At 46.1% G+C, this 24,269-nt stretch overlaps 4 protein-coding genes across 4 annotated transcripts in view; 2 read left to right on the top strand and 2 right to left on the bottom strand.

Annotated features, from left to right (window-relative positions):
- The window catches only part of LOC115332131 (lysosomal protective protein), a 29,650-nt gene extending 28,631 nt beyond the window's left edge, over nucleotides 1–1,019 (bottom strand). Inside the window, exon 1 of the mRNA XM_040217021.2 lies at nucleotides 832–1,019. Within this exon, the coding sequence (XP_040072955.1) occupies nucleotides 832–1,019 (188 nt within the window). The remainder of the gene's footprint in view (nucleotides 1–831) is intronic.
- Nucleotides 1,020–2,372: 1,353 nt separating this feature from the next.
- Nucleotides 2,373–4,995, top strand: LOC121835344 (nucleolar complex protein 2 homolog). The gene has a single exon (XM_042289469.1). It carries the CDS (start codon nucleotides 2,459–2,461, stop codon nucleotides 4,823–4,825), a length of 2,367 nt encoding a protein of 788 aa, XP_042145403.1. The 5' UTR covers nucleotides 2,373–2,458; the 3' UTR covers nucleotides 4,826–4,995.
- Nucleotides 4,996–8,039: 3,044 nt separating this feature from the next.
- LOC121835343 (DNA-binding protein SMUBP-2-like) overlaps nucleotides 8,040–24,269 on the bottom strand; it is a 29,135-nt gene continuing 12,905 nt past the window's right edge. Inside the window, exons 11-17 of the mRNA XM_042289467.1 lie at nucleotides 17,121–17,239; nucleotides 16,332–16,426; nucleotides 16,124–16,247; nucleotides 12,724–12,900; nucleotides 12,074–12,266; nucleotides 11,882–11,999; nucleotides 8,040–8,898 (exon numbers count right to left, since the gene is read on the bottom strand). Of these exons, the coding sequence (XP_042145401.1) occupies nucleotides 8,209–8,898; nucleotides 11,882–11,999; nucleotides 12,074–12,266; nucleotides 12,724–12,900; nucleotides 16,124–16,247; nucleotides 16,332–16,426; nucleotides 17,121–17,239 (1,516 nt within the window). The 3' untranslated portion in view covers nucleotides 8,040–8,208. The remainder of the gene's footprint in view (nucleotides 8,899–11,881; nucleotides 12,000–12,073; nucleotides 12,267–12,723; nucleotides 12,901–16,123; nucleotides 16,248–16,331; nucleotides 16,427–17,120; nucleotides 17,240–24,269) is intronic.
- LOC120845210 lies at nucleotides 9,769–10,729 on the top strand. Its single transcript, XM_040217022.3, has one exon. It carries the CDS (start codon nucleotides 9,769–9,771, stop codon nucleotides 10,510–10,512), a length of 744 nt encoding a protein of 247 aa, XP_040072956.1. The 3' UTR covers nucleotides 10,513–10,729.

Raw genomic sequence — 24,269 nt, 5'->3', positions numbered from 1 at the left:
AAGCGGCCTAGCTCTCGGTAAAACACTCACACACAAACTCAAACACACGCACAAGATAAATAGCGTCGCAATGTTTGTTGTTTTGTTCCTTACACTGCGGTCTGAGAAACAATCCTCTTTGGAGCCTACCTCAACGGCGCCGTGTAATGCCGTCAGCGGTGCGAGAAGAAAACAACAATAACGTAAACGTTAAAGAAAAAAAAATTGAGCTTCAGCTTTCAGCCGAGGTTGGGAATATTAATTGTCTTGAAGTTAGTTTTCTTTCATTTTTGCCAGTTCTAGGGGCGGAGCTCCTAGGGTCTAGCCTTGTCCGTCCGGCGTCTGTGCTCACATCGATCTTGCAGGTGCTCGTGCTCGTGTAGGACCAAAAAAAAAATGATGAAAAAAAAATGTTTGCGCAGTGTTTGTGAAGTTTGTTTGCGAAGCGCAATGTTTGCGAAGAGCGTAGCCGAGTGACAAAGGCGGTCTATGATAAAGCTTCCTATTTTTTATTTACGCGATAAGATACGTTCAAGTCTTTTTCATTGTTTTAAAATAATACTTCGAAGCGCGTTTTGCTTCACCCATATGTGTGCTTCGAACATATGTCCGCTGACAGACAGCGTTTGTATGATCAATCTGTCAGAACCCTCATACAAGGTTTCAGGCAGTGTCCAGGGACTGTCTTTTGCGTAATGTGCAAAAGACAGTCCCTGTCTTTTGCACATTATGTATTAGTGAGATCGCGGCTTTACGACTGTTTCCAGAAAGCATGTATCGTTGCTCCTGGCGCATCTCATCAGCTAGCCGACGCTTGAATCTCGGAGCGAAAGTGTAAACATTTGCGAGCACCAGTAGTGTAGCTGGCGTCCTTCGCCGGCCGTGAGGTAACCGGAGTAGTGCTTGTAGGGGTAGGGCTCCGTCAGTCCGGGTACAGTGGTCACTTCTGCGCCAAGCGTCGCAGGGTAGTATGCCGCCACGCACGGGTTGGCTACCACTGCCAACAGGGCAGCTGCGACGTACCACATCATCGTCCCCATCACCTGGAACGGCGGTAGTGATCCTCAAAACAGATAATAAAACCGCATTAACCAAATACTCCTTGTGTAAAAAAAAAAAAAAAAATTAAAATAACTTGTGTTTGCACAAAACAAGAACGATGGACCGTAGCGGACGCTACGGGTCATCGAAGCCAATCAAATGCCACGTTAGTTCCACGTGATCTACGGGAGAGACGTTCACAGCGCTGGATAGGCTGGGATGGCTCGTAGCATTAGCTGCGGTCCATCCTAAGGTGAAACGGAATAGAGTGGCGATAATTCTTCCTAATGCTCAAACTTGGAGGCTAGATGTTCCGCCGCCAGCAAGATCTTTCTGCCTTTGATAACGAACGCTTTGTCGCACGCAAAGCCTAAGCCCAGCGGAAGGCAAATAGCGCGTGTTGGAGGCGGAGCTTCCACTGTATTTTTGGCCTGTTTGTAACTTGCAGATCGCTTGAGAACATGGGTTGTACACGCTTTAGAACTCACTAGTTTTTTTTTTTTTAACTCTTAATTTTTAAATTCTTGAATTTAGCGGTTTCGGTTGTGTCTAGTTTCGAGTTCGCGTGGCACTGCTTGCGTTATTCTAGTTCATCACGTTCTTCTACCGGTGTTTCTACCATCGGGGTTTCTATTCTCGGACTGAAGTGTAAGCGTCTCGAGCCTTTCCAGTTCCCTACGTTAATTTCTACGTTAAAAAAAATATACAATAAACAACTTAACCTATTGACAAATGAGACGATTGACAACACTTACTTTTTCTAAGACGTTCGTCCGACACACCTAGCAGAACTGCCAGAAGAGAGCAAGTTCTCAGTTGTAGAAAGTACCTTTCAGCACCTTACGACTTTTCCGAAGATCGTGTTACCCTTTCCGTGCAAAGATATAGTTTTCTTTGACGCAGCACCATATTTTCGCCAGGGCAAGTAGCTCACTTCCAGAGATAGGCTCGTCAAAGGTTTGCTGCAAGCAGTTTTGAGACCGACACAGAGCTGTCTTGTGCACCGAAAAGAAAAGAACTTGCGTTCTTGATTCCGGTTGCTTCCAGTGAATGGTATAATACACACGTTCATTAATTTCATTACGACGATAAGTACATGCAAAATCTAGCCTACAAAAAGAACTTTATTTTGCACTATGACACAAATTATTTTAAAGAGCTTAAATACAAGTTTATGCTGGCACAGTTGAAAGTTATATCCAGTTATTTGAGTCGAATACCAACGAACCAGGCCTCAAACTGCCGAAACGAATCACGACATCATTGAAACCGGAACCAAGCTTTAAATTTTTGGGGTTCAAAACACAACTCGAAATCAGTTCGCCAGCAAAATCGCCACGGTGATCACTGCGATCACCCCGCCATCTGGTGGAAGAAGCCAAAACTACAGCACGTAAACGTTGCTGCGTCGAACACGTGCACATAACGCGATCGAACCATGGGCCCTGTCAAAAAACGTGCGAAAACCGAAAAGAAACTTAGTGAAGTGAGCGTGGAAGAGTTCATGGCCGGTGGACTTTCGTCTGACTCTGAGGGAGCACCTCCTGAACCAAGCCCAGGTAAAAAAGCCAAGAAAGCAGCTTTTACGTCTCCCAAGCACGATGCGGCGCAGATCGACGTACCGAAGAAAAACAAGAAGATTAAGAAGAAAAGATCGAAAATACGCTCGGAGAAAGACTCGGACGAGGATTCGGAAGAAGAGGAGCCCGAGCGGATACGAGGTAAAATAAATGCTCGGAAAGCGGTTCTCCGTACGAAAGCTCAGAAGCCCGAAGAGACCAGCGGCATAGCAGAGCACGATTTCGATAACGAAGGTTCGGAAAACGACCATGATGAAGGCAGCAGCGACGACTCCGAGGTGGACATGGAGAAGAACAAGGAGATTATCCGAAACCTCAAAGACACCGATCCGGACTTCTACCAGTACCTAGAGGAACATGACAAGGACCTCCTCGACTTCTACACAAATGACGCCGACCAAGAGGACAATGACGAAGCCGGCGACGGCCAGGCGGAGGAGGAACCTGCCGAACCGACGAGGCACAAAAAGATCCTCAAGTTGGAACAGGTCCGCCAGTTCGAGCTTGCCCTACGGACCAAGCCCGACTTCCAGAAGATAGCAGACGTCATCTCCTGCTTCCGGGCCGCCGTACTTCAGGCCGAAGGGGAGTCGGCCACACCGCAGACCGGAAAACACCAGTGTCCGTTCAGAGTGGAAGGCCAGACCATCTTCAACGCAGTCGTCAAGCTCTGTCTAAACGATCTGCTGCCGGCATTGCACAAGGTCCTAAATCTACCGGAACCGTCTGTGCCCAAGGACGGTGTAAAACCCTTCGACCCTACCAAGTGCCACTCCTGGCGAAAAGTGGCCCTCTCGGTCAAGGTCTATCTCATGCAGGTTGTCAAGCTTGCCACGGCCGTGACCGAACCCCAGCTTGTGTCCGTCCTGTTGCGCCACGTCCTGTTCCTGGTCCCGTACTACGTTGCCTTCCCGCAGGTCGCCAAGACGCTGCTCAAACGCCTCGTTGCCCTCTGGTGCGAGGGGGAGGAGACTGTCCGCGTCGTGGCCTTCCTCTGCCTCGTCCGCACGGTGCGCAGTCTTCCGCGGCCTTACCTGGACACGGTCCTCAAGCACATGTACATGTCATACGTGCGAAACTCCAAGTTCACGTCGCCGTCGACCTGGCCCCTCATCAACTTCATGAAGCGGACGCTCGTCGAGGCCTACGCGATCGACGAAGGGCTCGCCTACCAGCACGCCTTCCTCTACATCCGCCAGCTGGCCATCCACCTCCGCAATGCACTCACGGTCCGCAAGAAGGAGACCTGCAAGGCAGTCTACAACTGGCAGTACGTCCACTGCTGCCTGCTCTGGTGCCACCTGTTGTCGACTTCCGCGGCGCATGGTGAGAACCTGCGAGCCCTCGTCTATCCACTGGTACAGACGGTGGTGGGCACCATACAGCTGGTCCCGGCAGCCAAGTTTGTACCGCTGCGGTTCCATTTAGTTCGAGGACTCGTGCAGGTCTCCGCCGGTACAAACATCTTCATTCCGATCCTGCCCCACTTGCTTCAAGTGTTCACCATCGTCAACTTCGACCTGAAGCATTCGTCCACTTCGATGCGTCCAGTTGACCTCAGCTGCGCCCTCCGCGTCTCGCCGACACAAATGAAGGAGAGCGGCTTCCGCGACGCGGTCATAGAAAATTTCTATGAGCTCATGGTCGAGTACCTCGCACAGATGTCGAGCTCGGTCGCATTTCCGGAGCTCGTGCTGCTGGCGATGGTGCAGCTGCGGGAGTTTGCGAAGAAGTGCAAGGTTGCGAACTACAACAAGAAGGTCAGGCAGTTGCTCGAGAAGATGGAGGAAAACTACAAGTTCATCGAGGAGCGGCGTAAGAACTGTGGCGTCGCCTTGAGCGATAAAGTCGGCTTGGAGCGGCTCGAAGAGAAGTGGAGTGAGGAGGGCACGCCGTGCGCACGGTTCTACGAGCAGTGGAGCAAGCTGAGGAGTAAGAAGCAAGACACAGCAGCGAATAGGAGGGTGCTCAAGAAGCTCCCCAAGCCAGAGTCTGGATCCGACACCGGATCCGACTCTGGCGAGGAACAAGAAGTCGAAGAAAAGGTAGAGAAGAAGCCCAAAAAGGCAGCAAAGAAGCAAAAGAAAGTAAAGAAGGCCAAGCCCGAGGAAGAGGAGGTTGCCGTGGGAGACGAAGATGTCGTTCAGGACATGGAGTTGTCATCTACGTCGGAAGAGGAAGAGGAGAGCAGTCAAAACGACGACGACGACGACTTGTCGGACTAGATTTTGGATCCGGTTGCAGGAAGGAATGCGGGGGATCTGGAAACGTTGATTAGGCGTATGAGCTGTTGTGAAGCTACATGATTTAGGAGCTAATGAATCAAGGAAAGAGTGTACAAAATGCTAAAGGTGCGTTAAATATTTGGTCAATAAAAATATGCCCAAGGTTTGTAGCGTGGGATGTGTTGTATGGCCGGCACCTAACCATTTTTGTTGCCCATCCAGAAACAAAAGTTGAAAAGACTCCTGCTAGCCGAACGCCGAAGCTGCACTCGTCGTCGCACTGATTAGACAAGAGCGCCAGCTGACCCTTTTCCTCGAGTGTGTCAGTGTTACTCCCGTCAGGGGTGAAAACGTCGTGTTCAGAGACGCAGTGGCACTCTGCTCCGTAAAATGAGTGCGCTCCAGGCTTCCTCCCAAGAGCGAGCGACAGAAAGAGAAAAAAAGCAGACGGTACGTTAGACGTGGTCATTTTGCTGCAACGAATTGGGATAGTTCGAGTGTGGTTCTTTTGTTGCAAGCAGAGCCCACACTTTGATGGGCTCTAAGAAAGTCATTTACATTGCCACTGCAGAGGATGGCACCCAACTGTTTCAGCCTTCTAGTTTACAATTGTGTACACAAGATTTCCACACTAATGGATCACAATTTGTGCTGCCACTGCTTTCGCCACACTAATGCCATAAAACTTTATTATTTTTCTTTTTTGAGGACAGGCATTATTTTGCAGTTGTATTTTATGCAAATTTGTTAAACGACTTCACAGCCTACAAGCAACTTTGTGATGGTTACATGGTCAATATAAAAGGACATGGCAGAAAATGCACAGTTCTTTAGTGTTGGGTCATAGCTAGGGTTCACAGTTTTCTGATAAATCTGCAAAGCTCTCGCCATTAAAATTCGTCAATATGAATTTAAAAATATTTTCAAAATCGCAATTACAAAAAAAAAAAAAACACTTTTTTACAAATCAGCTTTATCGACCCATGGTCAGCGAGAAACCACTCCAGTATCCTTTCAAATCTCTGACCATTGACAAAAGCGGGTTCACTGCGCATCTTGCCAAGCTTGGTTCAGGACGGCAGGGTTATTGCACTTCTGGGCCATGAAAAAAAGTCGCCGTTCCGGTTTGGAAAATGCTAGGTATTTGTGCTTCTTGCAGGAAGGAGGGGTTGTGTCTTTATAACTGAAAGCTTTAAACCTATAGATTTTCTAGGAAAGAGATGCAGGCTGAAGCTTCCATACCATACCTTCCATATGTGGAATGATATGGGAGGAAAACAAGCTTAACAGCAATTGCATCAGCAGTTGGGCGATTCTAAAATACCTACGACATCCATGAAGCAAATTATTTGCAAGTTTTGTCATTGGACAGTTAGTATCACAAGGGGTGCCAATGCCAAGTAGGCTGCCACTTCCGCGATTCTGGAGCAAAGTGTCGGCCTACTGATGCCCAGGTGGCGGGTTCGAATCTCGGCCGAGGTGCTTACATTCTGACGGAGGCCTGTTGTGGAGAAGGCGCTGTGTAACCTAGATTTGGGTTGCGCATTGAAAGATCCCCAGGTGGTGAAAATTAATCCCTCGTTCTCGGCTGGGGCGTGCCAGGTGTCCTCGTGATGATTTTAACCCAAAACTGGGGCAAAAATATTTGTTACGGTTGAATGAAAGTCATGGGGACAGGCAGCGTGTCTATTACCCTGTCCCTGTTAGTTCTTCCAGTGTAAAAAAAAAATTTCCCCCTTCGGCCTTAGTCTCGGGTTAAAACCATAATGATAAACTTACACCAGCACACCTGCGCACCGACCGTAATTTCATAGATGTCCTTCGTTGGTTTGGCACGTGAAAACACCAATTTTGCGAAGTCCAGCTGAAAAAAATGTAATTTGACACGAGCAAGTTCTTATGAATGCAGGATATATTTGTCTCGATATTATTTATCTTGATTTGGGATTCTCAAAAATTGGGAACACACAAGATTAAACCTGGATCATTGAAGAATTGGAAATCTAAACAGAAGTAAGCTCCAATAAACCCCCAATTTTAGACAAAATATAAACTAAAAAAAAAAGCACCTTCCCAATTGCATAAACAATAGACTTAGTTGTAGCTAGCTTAATCCATCTGGGGAAAGCCTGGCATTTTGTCATTGGAACAACAGATTGCACAGCCGCTGTGAAAAGTACAAATGGCAAATGCAAACGTTGATGCTTAGCAGCGGCCATCCCTTAGAACACATGCTCTTGTTGCTAAAGGTGCTAACGTGTATCTATCCTTCTCTGTCCCATTTTTGATGGCCTCTTTAGCTCATCGGCAAGTTCAGCAAAGGCTATGGCAGGGATGAGTATTAAGGCAAACTAAAAATAGTGCATTACTGGTGGTTCATCAAACAAACTAAAAAAAATGTGCATTACTGTTGGTTCACCTAATGCAAACCTTAAAGAGCCACTGAAAAGAAAAGTTTTTTTTAAACAGTCTGGATGGGACACACGTGTCAAAAAATTAATTTTCCGCAAAAAAGTATTTCTTTAGAGCAACATTGACGGTGCGAGACACGATTTAGTTGGTAGTCACCTCCTTTCCACTTGTTTTTTCTAGGCATTTTGGGCGCATGGAGGTGGATCGGCTTGGCCATATTGTTGAGGTGGAGAGAGTGTATGACCATCTTGTTGAGGTGGAAAGAGTGTATGACCATTCCACGAGGTCATGGACCTTGCGCGCAAAATTTAAAAGAAACCTTGTGCCGTCAATATAAAAATCTGATTAATTTCTTGACACGCGTTTCCCAACCTGACTGTTTAAAAAAACACATTTCTTTGTTTCAATTCAATGGCCCTTTAAACTGTTTTCTTTTTTTTTTTTTGGTGGGACTATAATTTACGCGAGCACTTGGCAATCCGGCCAATCTGTTAAATTTTTCAGCCACCTAACCTCAGTAAAGTCCTTGAACAGCATTTTATTCATTTACATTGCTTTCGTGCGCAGCATTATAGTAATTTTTCTTTCTTTTAGAAATGTTAGATAGAAACATTTAATTTAGTTTCCGTCGTTGAATTATTAAATTGTCACATTTGTTGCACATACATTCATATCTGCATGTATTTTTTTTTTTTTGTTAAATACGCCCCTTACGCTTGGCCTAAGAATCAGGCCCTCGGAATTTTGAAATAAATAAATAAATAAATAAGCCTCTAGTGGAAGCCGAAAACCAAAATGCCACTGAAGTGGTAACTCGCTTTAATCACAGTCTTTGGCAATCTTTGTACAAAACGAAATACAGGGCCTGCGTAAAACCCGCGAGCCCATCCCAACTTGCACCAAACCACACATCCACCGGACTAGCCAAAACGGGGTCGCTCAAAGAAATTAACCAGCACCAGACACCCACCCTACTTTTTTGTCTGCCGTTTCCTGGAGTCCGCCATCTTGGCAAGCTGCTTGCTGAGCTCCTTGCGAACCTGCGCCTTCTTGTCGGGCCTCAGCCTGGGCGGAGCCACAGTGCCCCCTCGAGACTTGAGCCACGCCGCACGGGCGTGCGCACGAGCCTCGTCTCCGCAACCGTGTGCTTCCGGCAGCGCATGTTTGAAGCAGTAGCCTCGCTTACAAAAGGGACAGGGTCCCCCCGTTCCCGCGAGCACGGTGTGCAGTTTCTCCTGACACGTCGGGTCCGCGCACGTTCGGTCTGCTACCATGACGCTCGCGATGAGTTCGTCGAAGTCGTCTTCATCTTTCGCGTCTCCATTCGCTGCCTTTGCAACATGCTTCTTTTGTTTTTGTTTTCTAAGAGACACCGATGCCTTAGGCTTAGTTGCTTGCACAACTGCCGCCGAGTGTTCGGCACCGTCTGACTCGTCGGACGGTGTGGATGCGTCGTCTGATTCTGGTGTTTTATCTGGGCATCTCGACACTGTCCGTTGCTCTTTCGGGCTTGACTTTTTGGTGCCGGTGGTTTTCTCTGCAGAAGCTTCGGAAGAAGGTTGATTTGGTGACGGTTTGGCTTCAGCGCGCTTTCTGAGTACAATGTGTCGTTCCTCTCCGTCGCCCTCGCTGGCGTGCAGAAGACTGAACCGTTCGGCAACCTTAAAAAGAAAAGAAAAAAAAAACAACTTAAAACATGTTCCAAAGTAGTGGTAGGCCCCTTCTCAAATACATGTGCCCATTGTTAGAAAGTTCGAAACACTGCCTGACAGCGAAACAGGCGACATCGCACAATGCACAAGTCTGATACTGTACTACATAAACTGGTGACGAAGTGATATTGGAAACATTTCTAGGAAATTTCAACTTTGGCAGTTCATTTTGTGTCCACCATTGTGCAGTACTGTCGGGACCGGTTATAACGAAGTCAGTGGGAATTGGAAATCACTTCGCTATATCCGCTATTTCATTATAACGGACTTCGGTTTTAACGAAATGCAATAGGGAATGGTAAAATGTGATCGCTTCGCTGTAGCCGCTATTTCGTTATAACCGACTTCGTTATAACCGGTCTCGACAGTAACTGCGTTGTGAGTATGTTTATACAGGAGGAAGTTATTCAGCCGAAATGGGCGCCTGGAGTCTCTGCAGTAGATGAGGAATTACCAAAAATCCTGAAATACCGCCCACACTCGATAGATCGCCCACTCCGCTTTTATGTTCGAACACGTGTTTCCCTCGAATACTGATAAGTCCCCACCTTCCAAAAATAGCGATGCCCGAAGGTTGAGAAAGGTGCCGGAGGGTAGGGGAGAAGGTCTGGAAAGCCTAGGATTCCCTTCACAAAAAGAAGCCACACACAATAAGGGAGATAAGATAACGGAAGGAACCCGGAAAGCGGTCAAGGTCACTTATTGAATGACATCAGGAAAGCGTTGAAGGTCACTTAGTGGTTGTCGTCAGATCGCCCGAGAACCCCAGAAAATCTTTCGACCAGCAAACTGTGAAGACGCTTATTGTGTATACTCGGGATGAGGTCCAGCTATACCATCCAGAAGAAAGTGGAAGTCGTGGAATGGCACCGCAAGAACGGAGCTAACGTGAGCAAGACTGCGCGCCATTTCGAAGTTGACCGGAAGCGTGTACGGGAATGGAATACGAGCTACCAAGTACTTCTACAACAATGCCATGGAACGAACAAGTTGAAGAGAGCAATAGGTAGGGGACGACCCGTTTTTAGTGAAGAAATCGACGACGCACTGATGGACTTCCTGGAGACTGAGAGATCCGCCGGTCGAGCAGTCAGCAATCGCCTGCTTCAAGAGCATGCGCGGAAACTGGCAGAACAGATGGGCCTAGGAAACTTCCAAGCGTCATGCCAGTACATAGCTAACTGGAAGAAGCGATTTAATGTGTCTATGCGGGTGGGGACCAACGAAAGTCAGAAGCTGCCTGCCGACTACGTTGAAGCAATTACGGTGTTCCGAAAGGCTGTGTCAACTCTGCGCCTGGAGCACAACTACTCGGACTACAACATAGCCAACATGGATCAGACTATGGTCCGGATGGATTGCCCTGCTGCGAGAACCAACAATGCTGTCGGCGAGTCGAGTATTCGCATCGCCAACACCGGCTGTGCTCGGCGAGGGATGACAATGGCCTTGTGCGCGATGGCAGCGGGCATTAAGCTACCTGCTTTGATCGTACTGAAAGAGCCAACCGGCCGGATTCCCCCCAGAGTACTCTTTTCTCTAAGGATTCCAGGTATGTTGTAATTAATCACCATTCAGGGTATAAATGTCGAAACAAAGCCTTAGAAATACGTAAAAATAAGGCTGACAGCATTTTTTTTTTTTTTTAAATAGAGCGACTGTTGCGTCATCCATTGACAAAACGCCACAGCCCGTTTTGTTTTGTATCGCCCCATTTCCGAAAGATGGCGTAGCCGTTCTGGCCGGCGCCATCTTGAGCGCATGAGCAGTTGGCGCGTGACTTGCTGGCTTTCCGAAGCTTACTCACTTGCGCGCAAGGAGGTGCTCGGCCATAAAATCGGGCAGTTCGTATATCTTCACTCATCGGCGTAGCATGTGTAATGTGCGTTTGGGGCCCGAACTGTTATTTCATGTTATACTTGTTGTACTTGCAGCAAATGTGCGAGTTACTTCTTCCAAGAACGGTTGGATGACCTCTGCCATCCTACTGGAGTGGACTAGGAGAGTTTGGGGCCCGAACGCCGACGACGTGAGGAGACTGCTCATACTGGACCAAGCACCCATACACAAGACAGAGGCGGCCCGAGAAGCGCTCAACGCAAAAGACACCGACGTCGTCTTGATACCGGGCGGTTGCACGTCCATTTTGCAACCCGCGGACGTCTCATGGATGAAGCCCTTCAAGGACGCGTGGAATTTGGGCATCGTTCTTCCGAAAAGGTTCGGTGACTCCAAAGGGCAACCTTCGCAAGCCGTCGCGTCAAGAGGTTGTGGACTTGGTGGCTCAGGCGTGGGCCTCCGTCTCCGAGGATACCGTGCGGAGTTCGTTCAAACGGAATATCCACAAGGTTCGATGGTTCCGAGGACGGCGAGCTCAACGACCGTTTGGCTTCGGTAACCAATGGACCCGAGGATCCCGAAAGCCTCATTAACGAGGCGATTTAATCTTCGATAGCGAAAGCGATGTGTCGTTTGAGGGTTTCAGCGATGAGAGCTAGGGAAAGAAAAACCCATGCTGCTTTGGCGCACGCGTTACTCGATTTTTGTTTGTGATTTTGGTTATTAAATACTGAAAGATCGCCCACCCCACTTTTTTTGCCAATTATCTACGGCGAAAAAGGGGGCATTAATTCAGGATTTTACGGTAAGCTAGTACAGTATCACTACAAGCCAGAGGTCTTTAAAGTGTGTCGTGCAGTAGTGATTACACGAATGCACTCCGGTATAATGCTTCTCCAGATCGAAACGGGCAGGGGCGGGGATTGAACCCAGGGTCCCTGGGTTCTGCCACACGTGCTCTCGCTACACGTGTTCAGAGCTACGGTGCATTAACACACGGGCATGCTTTCGAAAGGGGTCTACACACAATGCACGGCTAAATCACAAGCCGCTCGTTCATGATAACACAAGGATAGTAACTGAGAAGACGTACCTCGTGAACGAGCCTCCTTTCATAAGCTGTCAAAGTGGCAGGAAATGCCTGCTCGGTGCTGCCCGAAGCAACGAACGCTTCCACTTCCTTGCATATCCGTCCAAGGGTGACGTCATCCCTGGAGGGTTAAAGAAGAGTTAACACGTTCAACTCGTACTCAAAGCAAATGATAATGTGTTCTCAACAACTTGCTCTGGTTTTTGGGAGTGCTGCCGAGCGCCGTTTCCTGTGGCGGGGTATTTTTGATGTTGAACACCCCCCTTCTGCTGCATTCCGGGGTGGGCTGTTGTTGTCTTTGACTTGGCTCCTGGCTTTTTGACTGGCTTCTTCTTCTCTTCGTTCAGCCGCAGCCCCTGAGGTCGGACTGCCGAGCACAGCTCTAGGTCTGCGTAGAATGTTGCTGTCTCTTAACCAACCAACCACCGTTCCAAGTTGTAAACTTTTTTTCTCCAGTTTCGTATCTCAAGTATGGTGTTTATATTTCTTCACGAGAACCCTTACGTACCGAAAAACTTGAGTACAGGGCTAGCATCGTCGTTCATATCAAAGTTAGCATAACAGCATTACCAATTGAATGTGCTTTAAGTTAGAAAGATTCTTTTTGATATCTACAACCTCGGTGCCACAAATGATCCAAACATTGCACTAATGCCAAGGTGCATTATAGATCTTATTGCTTGATGCTTGAGACGTGTGCAGTCTGAAATGGGACTACATTTTAAACCACCTAAATATCATCAGAAAAATTCATCCTTTAGCTAATTTGACTCAATTACAAAAAATAAACTTCTACTAGTCAATGAACCACTGGTAGCCGCTTTCGAAGTAAGAGTAAAACTTACCAGAGCTGTACTCTCGAGCGCTCCTCACCTCCCCTTCAGAAGTGAGGTAGTCGACAAGCGACTTCAGAAAGTCGTGGCGCGACACCGTGACAGTGTCACAGATGACGGCCACGTGGCGTCGTGCCCTCGTGACTGCCACATTAATCCGGCGGTCTTCGGCCAAGAACCCGACATTCCCTGAAAGCCGGAAAAGAATATTTATGCGAGTCATCTCGAGCATGATCTCCTCCCAGCAAGCTTCTTCTCAACTGCCCAAAGAACTCTGATTCATAGCATGATTCTGCAAGTGCCTGCAATGCTCATGCTTTCAGCTGGAATTTTGGAATAGAGATGCTTGCTCACTGATTCATAAGTAGGGTTCTTTGTTTTCGGTATTTATTTTTCTTCAAATTCTGGGGTTATTTATCAGTGCTTTTTTTCCCTTGAAATCGGTGTTTTTCGGTGTCTAATTTCAATGCTAGAGAGAAATCGGTGTTTATCGGGCTTGTGTTGTAAAATGACTGTATAATTGGTGGAAAAAATATTATAATTTATAACTTATAAAATATAATATTTTTGCCAGTAGTGCTGGTGAGGATAAGAGAAGGGAACTGGGCAAGGAATGTGGTTTCGATAGAGAGGAACAACCACAAGGACAGTTCAGTGTGGTTGTATTCTGGGTCAACGAGAAAAAATTAAAATAGCATAGAAAATTTCTTTGCGTGAAGCTGGTGTTTATTTATTTTATCTTTTCTTCCAGGACAGCCAAAATTTTGTGTTTTTCGGTTTTGACCGATTCAGAAAAACCACCTCGGGGATTAATTTTTGGTGTTCATCGGTAGTATATACCGAAAACACGAAACACTCTTCATAAGCAAGCTTTTTGCGCGATTCTGCTTAGCCACACAGCAGATACAGACAGAGTCGATCCGACGACCACCCACACTTACCCTCAGCTTTTTGCGGTAATTTACACCATTAGTTGCTTTTTCCTTAATTATTGTCTCGGCGCAATAGTCATGCTTTACTTCCACACAATTTTACATGTCATTTGGCAATATATACATTACATTTCTTTTTCTCATAAGACTGCAACAAGGCTGCTTCATCAAGTATATTTATCTAGATTGGGTAGTCCCGGTAGGTCTCCAGCAAAATTCCATGTTTGCCAAATCAACATGGTCGCTTACCGTGGTGTTTAAACTGCAGAGGGAACATCCTATTCAGGTATCCACACACTCCTAATACACTAGGCTCGCGATAACTCAAACTCAGATGTTTCATACTCCTGGCTAATTCAAACAAATTTAAAAATTCCGGTTGTCCTGCTATGTTATCACCGCCTATCCCCGAGTCATTGCCCACCCCACTTTTTCGGTGAACATCGATTTCCAAAAAACAAACCTCACCAAGTGATTGCCCACTCCTCCAAATATCCCAACGTGGATTCTGCAATACGCGAAAATTCATCCTTCCCAAATGACGACGCCACAAACCTTATGGTTGGAGGACGTCCGTGACAAAGTAAAACGAAGGAGGGAAAGACTTTCTTTACGCATTTCTTCCCAGATTTCCGCGACCCAGAAGTTGCACAAGGGCCTGCTCCTTGGGATCGACAAGGTGCCCAACTTGGCCCGTCACCAAAGTATTTGCCAACACGATCGCTGACTTTGTTGTTTCCCCAGCAACGTTCTTTGTCGCTTCTTTTGCCCGCTCGCTCGTTCGTTGCACTTGGCTGGGTTTTTTATTGTTGACTTTTTTTTTACTTACAAAGAGAACACAGGGGTGTTAAAAGCGCGCTTTCAAGGAACAAACGTTTGTGCTGTACGCCGATCGACAGTTTTCATTGCGCGTATGCAAGCAACGGACTTTGCAATAGTAAAACATTCTTTCATTAGCAATTCTAGTATAAAATATTAGGACTAATTCGTGTTTTGAGTTTAATGTATCTCCTGTGAAGCCGAGCCAGATACATAAAAAAAAATGGGGCGTTTCTTGTGCTCTTTTTTAAATGCTTCGTGCTTACCCACCGAGACATGGCCCACCCCACCTTTTTATGAATTTCAGGCGGTCGGGGGCTGGCAATGAATGACTTGGAATATTACGGTACTGTATTCATAAGCCGCCTAATTCGAACACCGTTTTCGCGCAATTCCTACTGTTTTTTCTTGATGGCCCCATTTGAGTACGCTTCTTTTTGAGCACCGGTGCACTGCAGAGAGGCAACACCTGCGAAGCTTGCTTTCATGGGTGTAGCTCCTCTGCAGTGCACCAGTGCTTAGTGAGAAGTGCACTCAACGGGGCTCAAGTAGGCACACACAAGCTATGTAAACAAGCACAACGCAAAAAGTTTCATAGCAACTTGCGCGGATGATGTGATGTGGCGGCATGGCGTAGGTCCACATGACAGCGTTTGGACAAGTTGCTATGAAAACTGCCGTGCCGCACCCGTTTTCATCGCTCATGTGTCCCCTGCTGAATAGACCCTTTCCGAAATTCAGTGCCATGTGGTGGTTTGTAAAGCAGTTTAGGTTTTGCCATATCAATGGCGGAAATGAACTTGCATCGGCACCGTGACTTTCGGAAGTCAACGGCACGCGAGGAATTGTTCAGTGCGAGTTCTTTCTCGATCACTTTCAGTTCGATGGTGACCAAGAACCTGCATTCAGAACAAAGATCCAACCCACTCAGATGCCTCGAGAAAATTCTATACACCGAAGTGCTTTAAAGCCGATTGTGTGTCGCCCACAGATTGACTGAATCTGAGTTATAAGAAATAAACGCTTACGTAGCTTTGGTGTTCCATTCCTACGTCGCGTCGTACTGACCCCTTGAACGTACAGGCCTCGCAAGATCCGCTTAGGAGCATCTTCAACATCTTCCTTTATCATCACTAGAAGGCCGCCATTGGTATGGCACAGATGCCGTTCCACAGATGATGATAGTGATCAAAGTGGCCAGACTGAATTCCGGAAAGGTCTATAGTCCACATTAGGTAACTTTTTAGCCTGATGAACAAACTTAATTTTGTTTTGAGTTGTCATGTGCTGCCTAAACAGTCCACGATAAACAACATTTTAAAATAAACTTATGTCATACATTTCACAAATGTTTTATGCGTGGCATACCTGCTTATGATCAGTAGGCCTACAAAGAGGAAATCATCAAATATCTGCTTAGTATGTGTAGCCATTGATATGGGAAATCATAATTTTATTTGCATCATATGTAAATAAATTTCTGATAATTCGAACAAAATTCGTGGCTCCTTGGGGTTCGGACAAATAAGAGCCTAGAATACAGAATCAACTGTCTGGCTATGGTATACAACTAGTTTAGGCTATCTTGACAAATGGACCTCAGTAAGCCTTCACATGCAGCGAGGTGTCACAGAGTCAACGGCACAAGAGAAAAGGCTCACCAGCATCGTTGGAGCGCACCAGAGACATGACGACCGCTTCTTTCTCACGACCTTGAAACCCATCTACCGACCTCACTTCTAGGCCTGGGTGACGTGACGACAACCTCAGTCGTATCAGCTCCACCTGTAGAAGGGTAGGAAATCAGCTACACCGCTAGCTGCCCAATGAAAATTTGACGATGACAGCGGGTAATGCAACACAGCCCACCTGCAGGTTGTAGGGAGAGATAACAGCAATGCTGGAAGCATCGACTCCGCTCGATATCAGGCGTTCCACGTGAATCGCAACCAGGTCAGCCTCCCCTGAATAAGTTCCGGAAAGTAAACGGTGAGAGCTGAACATATAACACTGACAGGGTTTATTTGAGGGCCATTTGAACATTTGAATCATGAGACAATCCTTAATAAAATGATGGTCTACGTGACACACACAATGACAATTTTTTTACTCTATTTAAAAAACAACAAAAAAAAACACTGAACTTAGGAAAAACAAAATTTCCCTACCTGGTTAGGACAAGTGTGTCTCAAAAAATGTTTGTCGAAGAAAACAGTTTTTCCCCCAACATTTATCTTACAACACAAATTTTTCGATTTGAGGCAAAACTGAAATTGTATGCCTATGGGATGATATATAATAGCCTTTGTACCCAGCTAGCGAGCGCTCCGAGTTCGCTAGACATCAGACTGCACACTAGTTGAGTACAAACGCTATCATCATCCCACACGGGTAGCTTTGGTTTCGCCTGCAAATCGAAAAATTCATATTGTAACATAAATATTGAGCAAAAAAAAAAAAAAGCTTTTTCTCCAGACATTTATTTCGAGATTTGCCTGTCATAATCACGTAGAAAGAAAATTCTTTTCCCTCCTATGTTCAGTGTTTATTTAAGGAGTGAACAACCATACTGCCAACCTAATAATTTAGGATAACTTTTTGTCTAGATAAGCATACTTCTTTCTTTGAAAACAGAAGATAGTGGGCAAGCACACCCACCTTCGTTTCCTTTCGATTCGTCGTCAGGAGTGTCAAGCTCAGTCATGCCGCAGCTGGCGGTGTCAATAAGAAGAAGCGGTGTTGCAGTGTCGTCGTCGTCCTCAACACCAGGCAGGTCCCTGAGCATAAGCGAGACAATGATTGGTTATAACAGTTCGCGAGAGGCATAAAAGTAATGAGTCTGATCCAAGTGGGACAAGCAAGTGCAAACTACCCATTTCTTTCTATTTTTGTCTGCTATCTCATTCTGAGAATAAACAAATGTATTTGAGAATATATACTGCAGTCAAACTCAGATATATCAAATTCAAAGGGGATTGCAAAATGGTATGATATATCGATAGTTAGATATACAGAAGTTCGTTGAAATTTTCGCACGTCTCTGCCAATATCGAAGATTGTGACACATGAGAGCTTACCAAATAAGGCATTCAAGAACCGCTAAATACAACAGAACGTCGTTAAAGCATATTTGGCGAGAACTGCAGGCACTGTCTGCGCGCACGTTGCTGCTCTACGAACGTGCATAGCCGCGATTTCAACAACACAATCAACATGAATACAAAAAAAAAAGTCAAACAAGCAACAAAAAAGGGACCACCATAAAACAAAACACAGCAAAGAAATGAAAAAGAAAAACGGCAAAACAAAGACAAAGAAGGCATTCAAGCATGATTGCACAATGGCTAGCTAAAGACGCCTTTATATTTTTTTTACTGGGGGTTAAGAAGTCAAGGCTGTATTACTTTTCTCCCCTGCCTCTTTGCACCTTTTGCTGCCTGTGGACAGAGTCATGGTTCATCCTCAGCCAAACCGCGTGTGACGGCAGCGTTCGGGAAAAGCGTCCCTACCAGTAGCGCAGCGCAAGGTTCGACGTATCGAAGGTCTCCGGTGGTGGAGTTTGATACAGACGCACAAGGTGCCTATACTTTTACGTGGGATTTTCAAGGGGATGTTTTTACTCTTCGAAATAGATGTATAGAAATACCCGGGTTCAATATAATCGGACCCTACTGTAGTTGAAATGAAATCTCAAGACAAAATTTAGAGGGCACCGACTAAGGAAGCTAAAATGAAAAACAAAAATATCTGGAACCTTGTAGACCTTTTTCATGAAAGCGCCGCCATCTTGAAATATCATCACTTCCAATATGGGCAAAAACATTGTTTTGCCATCGCCATGCCGATATAAGACATTTAGGATATAAGCATAACTGCCACCCATTCTCGTTTTGTCTCCCGTTTTTTTTTTTTTAATATTTGCAGGTTAAAATGTTTTATTTTTTCGACGCCTATACCGGATGCGCCTACCAGGTGGCTGGGTACGAGAGTAAGCGAAAGAGGTCTATAAACATTGAACGTGACAACTACAAACATTTATGTGGATTTCATAACTGGTATTGTTTTTTTGCAACTCTATCGGATTTCAAATAAGTTTACAAGCTTTTTTTCAGTGAACCTTGCTTTTATTTGTTTGTTTATTAATAAGTATATGAAGCACCTTTGAAGCATTATTGCAAGGTGAGAGTCTCAGAAAAGTTGTTGGGCGGAAATACGAGTGAAAACACATTCTTTTTAAGCAGACTCCATTCTAATAATGTACAAACAAAAAAAGGTTTGCAACAGGAGTTAACAGTTGCAATTTTGAATTGAGTAGCTACTCTTTTTGACACGTAAAACAGGCTTCGAATATGGTAATCTCTAGCGATGCAGGCTGCACCGGTATAAAAAGAGCAGAAAAATTTGAGTCTTAGGCCCTTTCTTCTGCGAGACAAACAGCCTCCATCTCAATTGCGATTTCATATTTGTGATGCTCGCTTTAAACATACAATTATTTAAAACAAATCTTGCGCAGTGACTTTGCACTCTTTCTAGTTTATAAGAGAGACATTTTGTCCTTGGGTACTATACTGGACGGACAAAAGAAAAACAGAGTTTCCTTTAGTTTTAAAGGGCAGCGCTGTAAATTCCGACACAAGAATCCCAACATGCTGTTTGCCTTTTTTTGTTGTCGCATTGATATGATTGTTCCATGACAGGTCACTTCAAAAAGTAACTCTGAGATAACAAAATTAATTAGTTCTTTCGATGTGTTCATAGTTAATAACATAGCACATGTCTTCTGTAACTTTTTCTCTTCTCGATAACCTTACCATTTTACATTTACTTGTATTAAGTTTCATGAGCCAGTTTGATACTTGATTTACGTCTAACTGAAGTTTAAAATACCCAAGTTCAAAGATTGTAAGGTTATCAGATTAGCAGCTTCTGCAGGTTCACAATATCCAACCTTTTCGTTTTTCAAACCCCAAGTTTTGATGCTTCGAGTGGGGACGACGACGAAGTTGGCAGGCAAGTCCACTCTTCCTTTGGCTCCTGCTTATATTTCGATTTTTCTCTAATTATTTCATAATATTCATACCTTTTTATTTACCGGATATTAAAAAAAAAAAAAACGTCTGAGCAAGGAAGCAGCGTTTCCAGGCGCCGACGGGCGATCTCCCGCCCAAGAATACCAAGAATGAATTCCGCAAGCCCTGGCACTTCAGGAGGCCTAACGGCCGACCAAAGTGAGCAACTGAGAGACACTGGACCCATCGGCTGTATGCAAGACGCACATCCAATCGCTGATCATGCAGCAAAAAGACCACGTACAGGTACGGAGGACTATTACGAGGACACAACCTCGAACTACTCGATACGCGGGATGGAGAACATCGAAGAAGGAGGCACTCCATTCACCTTCGTTTCTTATAAAAAAGATCGCCCCTCAGGGATTCCAATCCTGATCAAACCAACAAACCCTGGATCATCGTTCTGGAGGGTAAATCCAAACGCAATTGCTTCAGAAATCCTCGCAGTGTCACAAGAGAAACTGATCGCGCATAGCTTCACCAAGGACGGGAGCCTGGCGGTCAATGTGGCATCACTTGCGTCAGCCAACAAACTCCTGGCCATAACCACTCTGGTTGGTGTTACATGCACAGCCACAGTCCCCAAGTCCTACTCCAGGAATATCGGAAAAATCACGGGAGTTCCTCTGGAATATACAGAAGAAGAACTCTTAGAGTTCTTGAAGGACTTCGGGGTGCTCTCACTCCGACGCCAGGCGTCCTACTACCGGCGTGAAGACGATGATAGCACAGACACAATATATCACGACAGCGTGATACTTCACTTCCGACCAGACAAGCCACTACCAACCCGGGTAATGTTAGGTTTCACAAGCCATCCAGTCCAAGAGTACCTTGGAACAGCTGTGCAGTGTTTCCACTGTCAGAAACATGGTCACATTGCCAAGTACTGCCGGGGACCGCAGCGGTGTAAAGTTTGCGCGCGCGATCGCATCACCATAAAGAATGCGGTTTAAAACAATCTCCTCTCTGTGCGAAATGCGCTGGACCCCATGCAGCGTCGTACGGAGGATGCCCAAGTAAGAAAACTGCGTCTCTGTCGAGGAAACAGGAACTGCAAGAAGGAAGACCACAAAAGAGACGATCGCCTCCGCCCAATCCAAAGATGATTCGCACAACTCCAGTTCCAAGTCTTCAAGACCCATTGCACTTTCCCCACATACAAGGGGCCAAGGGAACGTACTCTACAGTTTTGACAAGCAACCCACTGAAAAGTCAAGTGCGTCAAAAAACCCAAGCTCCGGACGCACAGGAAACTCGACCAAAGCAGACTGTCACTTCACCTATACCTGCACCTCGGAGAAAACGTACGAGCAGAAACGACGGTGGTACAACTACGAGGAACATACAATCAGAAAATAACAGCTTGGAGAAGATCATCCTTCCACTTGTATTCGCTGCGTTAAAAGCAATCTTACGATCATTTCCAGACATCCGAAATGTACAAGAGGTACAAACTCTCCTAACGATGGAACCTCTGATTACCCTTGCATCACGGGGATTCCAAACTCAACCTTATGAATAAGTCATATGAAACAACTGCCATATTTCAATGGAATGCAAACGGATTACGCTCAAAAAGCGGTGACTTCCGTCATTTCATTGCCCAATACCAATTTCCTATTTTGGCTCTCTCAGAGGCCAGAGTAAATGATGATTTTCGTCTTTCAAATTATGTAACATACAAATCACAGCGTTTAAATGGACTTAGCCGAGCCATGCTCTGTGTACGCAAGGACCTGCCCTCATCTCTAGTGGCCTCATCTGACGACTGCGACGCACCGGAGTATGTTACTTGCAAAGTTCTATTCGGGCGTGTGAGTGTGTGCTTGTCAAGCGTTTACATCGAACATGGTGCCAGTGTATCGTTTTCTTCTGTTTTAAAAACCCTAAGTGAGATTGTATGTGATGACTTTAACGCCCACAACACAATATGGGGAAGTGATCACACGGATGCGAGAGGGCGTTCGATTGAAAACATTATGGACAAATTCGATATTACCCTACTTAACGACGGTTCACCAACATTCCTGAGAGGTCACGATTATTCGAGTTGCCTGGACTTGACTATGTGCTCACGTGAATTTGCGCCCGGCATAACCTGGAGAACGGATACTGAAACTAGGGGAAGTGATCACCTACCGATTCTCGTGCATCACCCCAAACTTTTGCGCTCCAAAAATCGTCGACTAATTTCATACACAAACTGGAAGGCGTTTCGCCATTTCAACACGACAAATATTAATCAAGTAGCAACAATTGACAACTTCGCAGAATGCGTCAGCAGCAACCTCAAAAGAGTGACCCGAAAACTTCCCGTTCCACAAGGTCACACAGGTATACACTCCGTGCGGGAACTATAGGGGGCGCTTTGAAAAACGCGCGCAGCGCCGCTAGCGGAGGAGCTGGCGTTCGACTGTGAGGCGCGTTCAACAGCCTGCGGCGCCTTTTCGCATGCCAAACTGTGGCGGCGGAAGCGCGCACGGACGAAACTTTTGCTTTTTGAGCCGATAAGTTGAGGGTGACGTTGCATGAGTACTGGGGTAGACCTAGCTGTTCTCCACTTCTTATAAATTGAGTTTGAGTCGTTATTAGGGGTAATTTCTCTAGTTGCGGCCGAAAAAAGGAGTTGGAGCAATTTTCCGAAAAACAAGACGGCCGCCACCTTGATTGCTCTGGGTGGGAAATTTATTTCGCTCGTCGCTGTAAACCTAGGACTGCTGGAACGATGATATTTGGAGGCGAGTGAGATGTTCACTAAGTACGTGCACGAAGAGTGCCAAGTTTCTTTAAGACAACAGGTGTGAAAGTTAGGTTTCTAATGAATAAAGAAATAAAGCTGTACGGGATATCCAATATTCGACCCAAAATGTTGTGTTATAGCGGGCTGTGTAAAGCGCAGATTTGGGCACACAGGTGCTTGGTCTTGAAAGTAACATGACACAGCACTTATTATACAAAAAAAAAAAAAGGTGGCATAGGGAAACCAGGTGAAAATTTGGTTTGGGCGGCGTAACTCAATGGGAACCGGTTTTGACCATGAAAAGGCTGTCAAGAGAATATCACTGGTCGGGGGAGGTGGAGACTTTAGAGGTAGGAAGGGACTAGGGTGGACTGTACTTCCAATTGAAACAACTTTACGAAAGGTGGTTCCAAAGCCAAGAAAACAAAGTTGTCGGCCAAAACACGGTTTGCCCGCCAAGGGCTTTTGCGGCCTGCTGTTGTGTAATAACCTGTTGTGCGAGGTGCTGATTTTCGGCGCACAGGTACTTTGACATGACCGTCACTTGGCACAACACTTATTATAACAAAAAGAGTTGGCATAGCGAAACCAGGTGGAAATTTAGTTTGGGCGGCGTAACTAAATGGGAACTGGCTTTGACCGTCAAAGGCTGTCAGATAATACCACTCATCGTGGCAGGTGCACACTTTACAGGTAGGAAGGGACCAGTGGGCGGTAATTCCAGTTCGAACCACTTTGCAATAGGTGGCTCTAAAGCCGAGAAAAAAAAATTGTTGTCTACAGAACTCGGGGTGTCAGCGTTTCCACATCCAAAAGGAGGCTGATCAAGAAAGAAAGCACACCACATAAACTTCCATACTCTAACGTCGATTCTCCAGTGGTTCCGAATTTCATTGTTGTTTTCTTTAGATTTATATTTGTCACTTTTTTTACCGTTCGAATCTTTCTTCATGAAGTACAGATTGCGTGCCATGCTTGTTCGGAAATATCATCGACACGGACGATGGGGACGAAACTTCTTTGGAGGGCATTCCTCCAACGAAATTGGCACTGCATACCCGCGAGTGTGGGATGGCGTTTCAGTTCGTCCCATCGGCGCTAACAGATGTAGGCGTTACTGGTACGAAAACAAACGCAGAGCGCAAAGCGGCAGTGTAGCTAGAATATGTCAGCCGTGCCGACACAGTGGCAGACATGATCGGGAGACCAAATTTCTAGCGTCGTACGGCACGGCTCCATCGTTGTCCATTTTCCACAAAACATCAGCGAGGTGAAAAACTGTGAAACTTTGTTTCCACGAGATGCGACGCATAACTATTGAAGCACTTAATGACGCAGTACAGGCAGCAAGCACTTCATGCTGCTGCACCCAGCGCAACCGCACCACACCGACTTCAATGCCTACCAACGTACGCGGCTTGGTTTCGGTTTCGTTTTCTCTGGGGTTCTCACTGCCCACCTTCGGTACCGGCCGCGCGGCGGCGCGCCAGTCGCGTCGCACGGAGTGTATAAACGGAGAATATGAACGGCTGCGGGCCATACGCCGCAGGTCAGAACGTCGATATAGAAGAACTGGAAGTCTTGAGTTTTATAAGGAAGCCCAACGCATCCACGGACTTATGCGCAGAGAATTACAAAAACTGGCTACAAAAAACTGGCGAGGAATGTGCGGAACATTGACTCCATTCACTCCGATACCCAAAGTATGGATAATTCTACGCAGCCTGCAGCTCCCTGTTATCCAGAAAACACCATTTCGCGCTTTGGCTGTTGCACGCGGTGTACTTGAAATGACCGTGGCCGACGAGTTTTGTAAATTGCTCTCAAAACCAGGAGAAGCGGCCAACAGCTCTGAGCACAAATTATCTTGCACTTATGCTGAAACCAGTTTCAAAAGGCACAGCTCAGAAGCTAATGTACAACTGGACAGCATGTATACCATGGGAGAAATGAAAACCGCACTTCGGACGACAAGAAAACGCACCGCCCCTG

Source organism: Ixodes scapularis, unplaced genomic scaffold (assembly GCF_016920785.2).
Source record: "Ixodes scapularis isolate PalLabHiFi unplaced genomic scaffold, ASM1692078v2 PGA_scaffold12__126_contigs__length_90152505, whole genome shotgun sequence".
Taxonomy (NCBI): domain Eukaryota; kingdom Metazoa; phylum Arthropoda; class Arachnida; order Ixodida; family Ixodidae; genus Ixodes; species Ixodes scapularis.
Note: the sequence above shows the minus strand (reverse complement) of the source record. Positions and strands in the feature narration are given on the sequence as shown.

Bases quoted from the DNA above. Each gene is read 5' to 3' on its own strand.
- LOC121835344 (XM_042289469.1), top strand. From the start codon at position 2,459: ATGGGCCCTGTCAAAAAACGTGCGAAAACCGAAAAGAAACTTAGTGAA.
- LOC120845210 (XM_040217022.3), top strand. From the start codon at position 9,769: ATGAGGTCCAGCTATACCATCCAGAAGAAAGTGGAAGTCGTGGAATGG.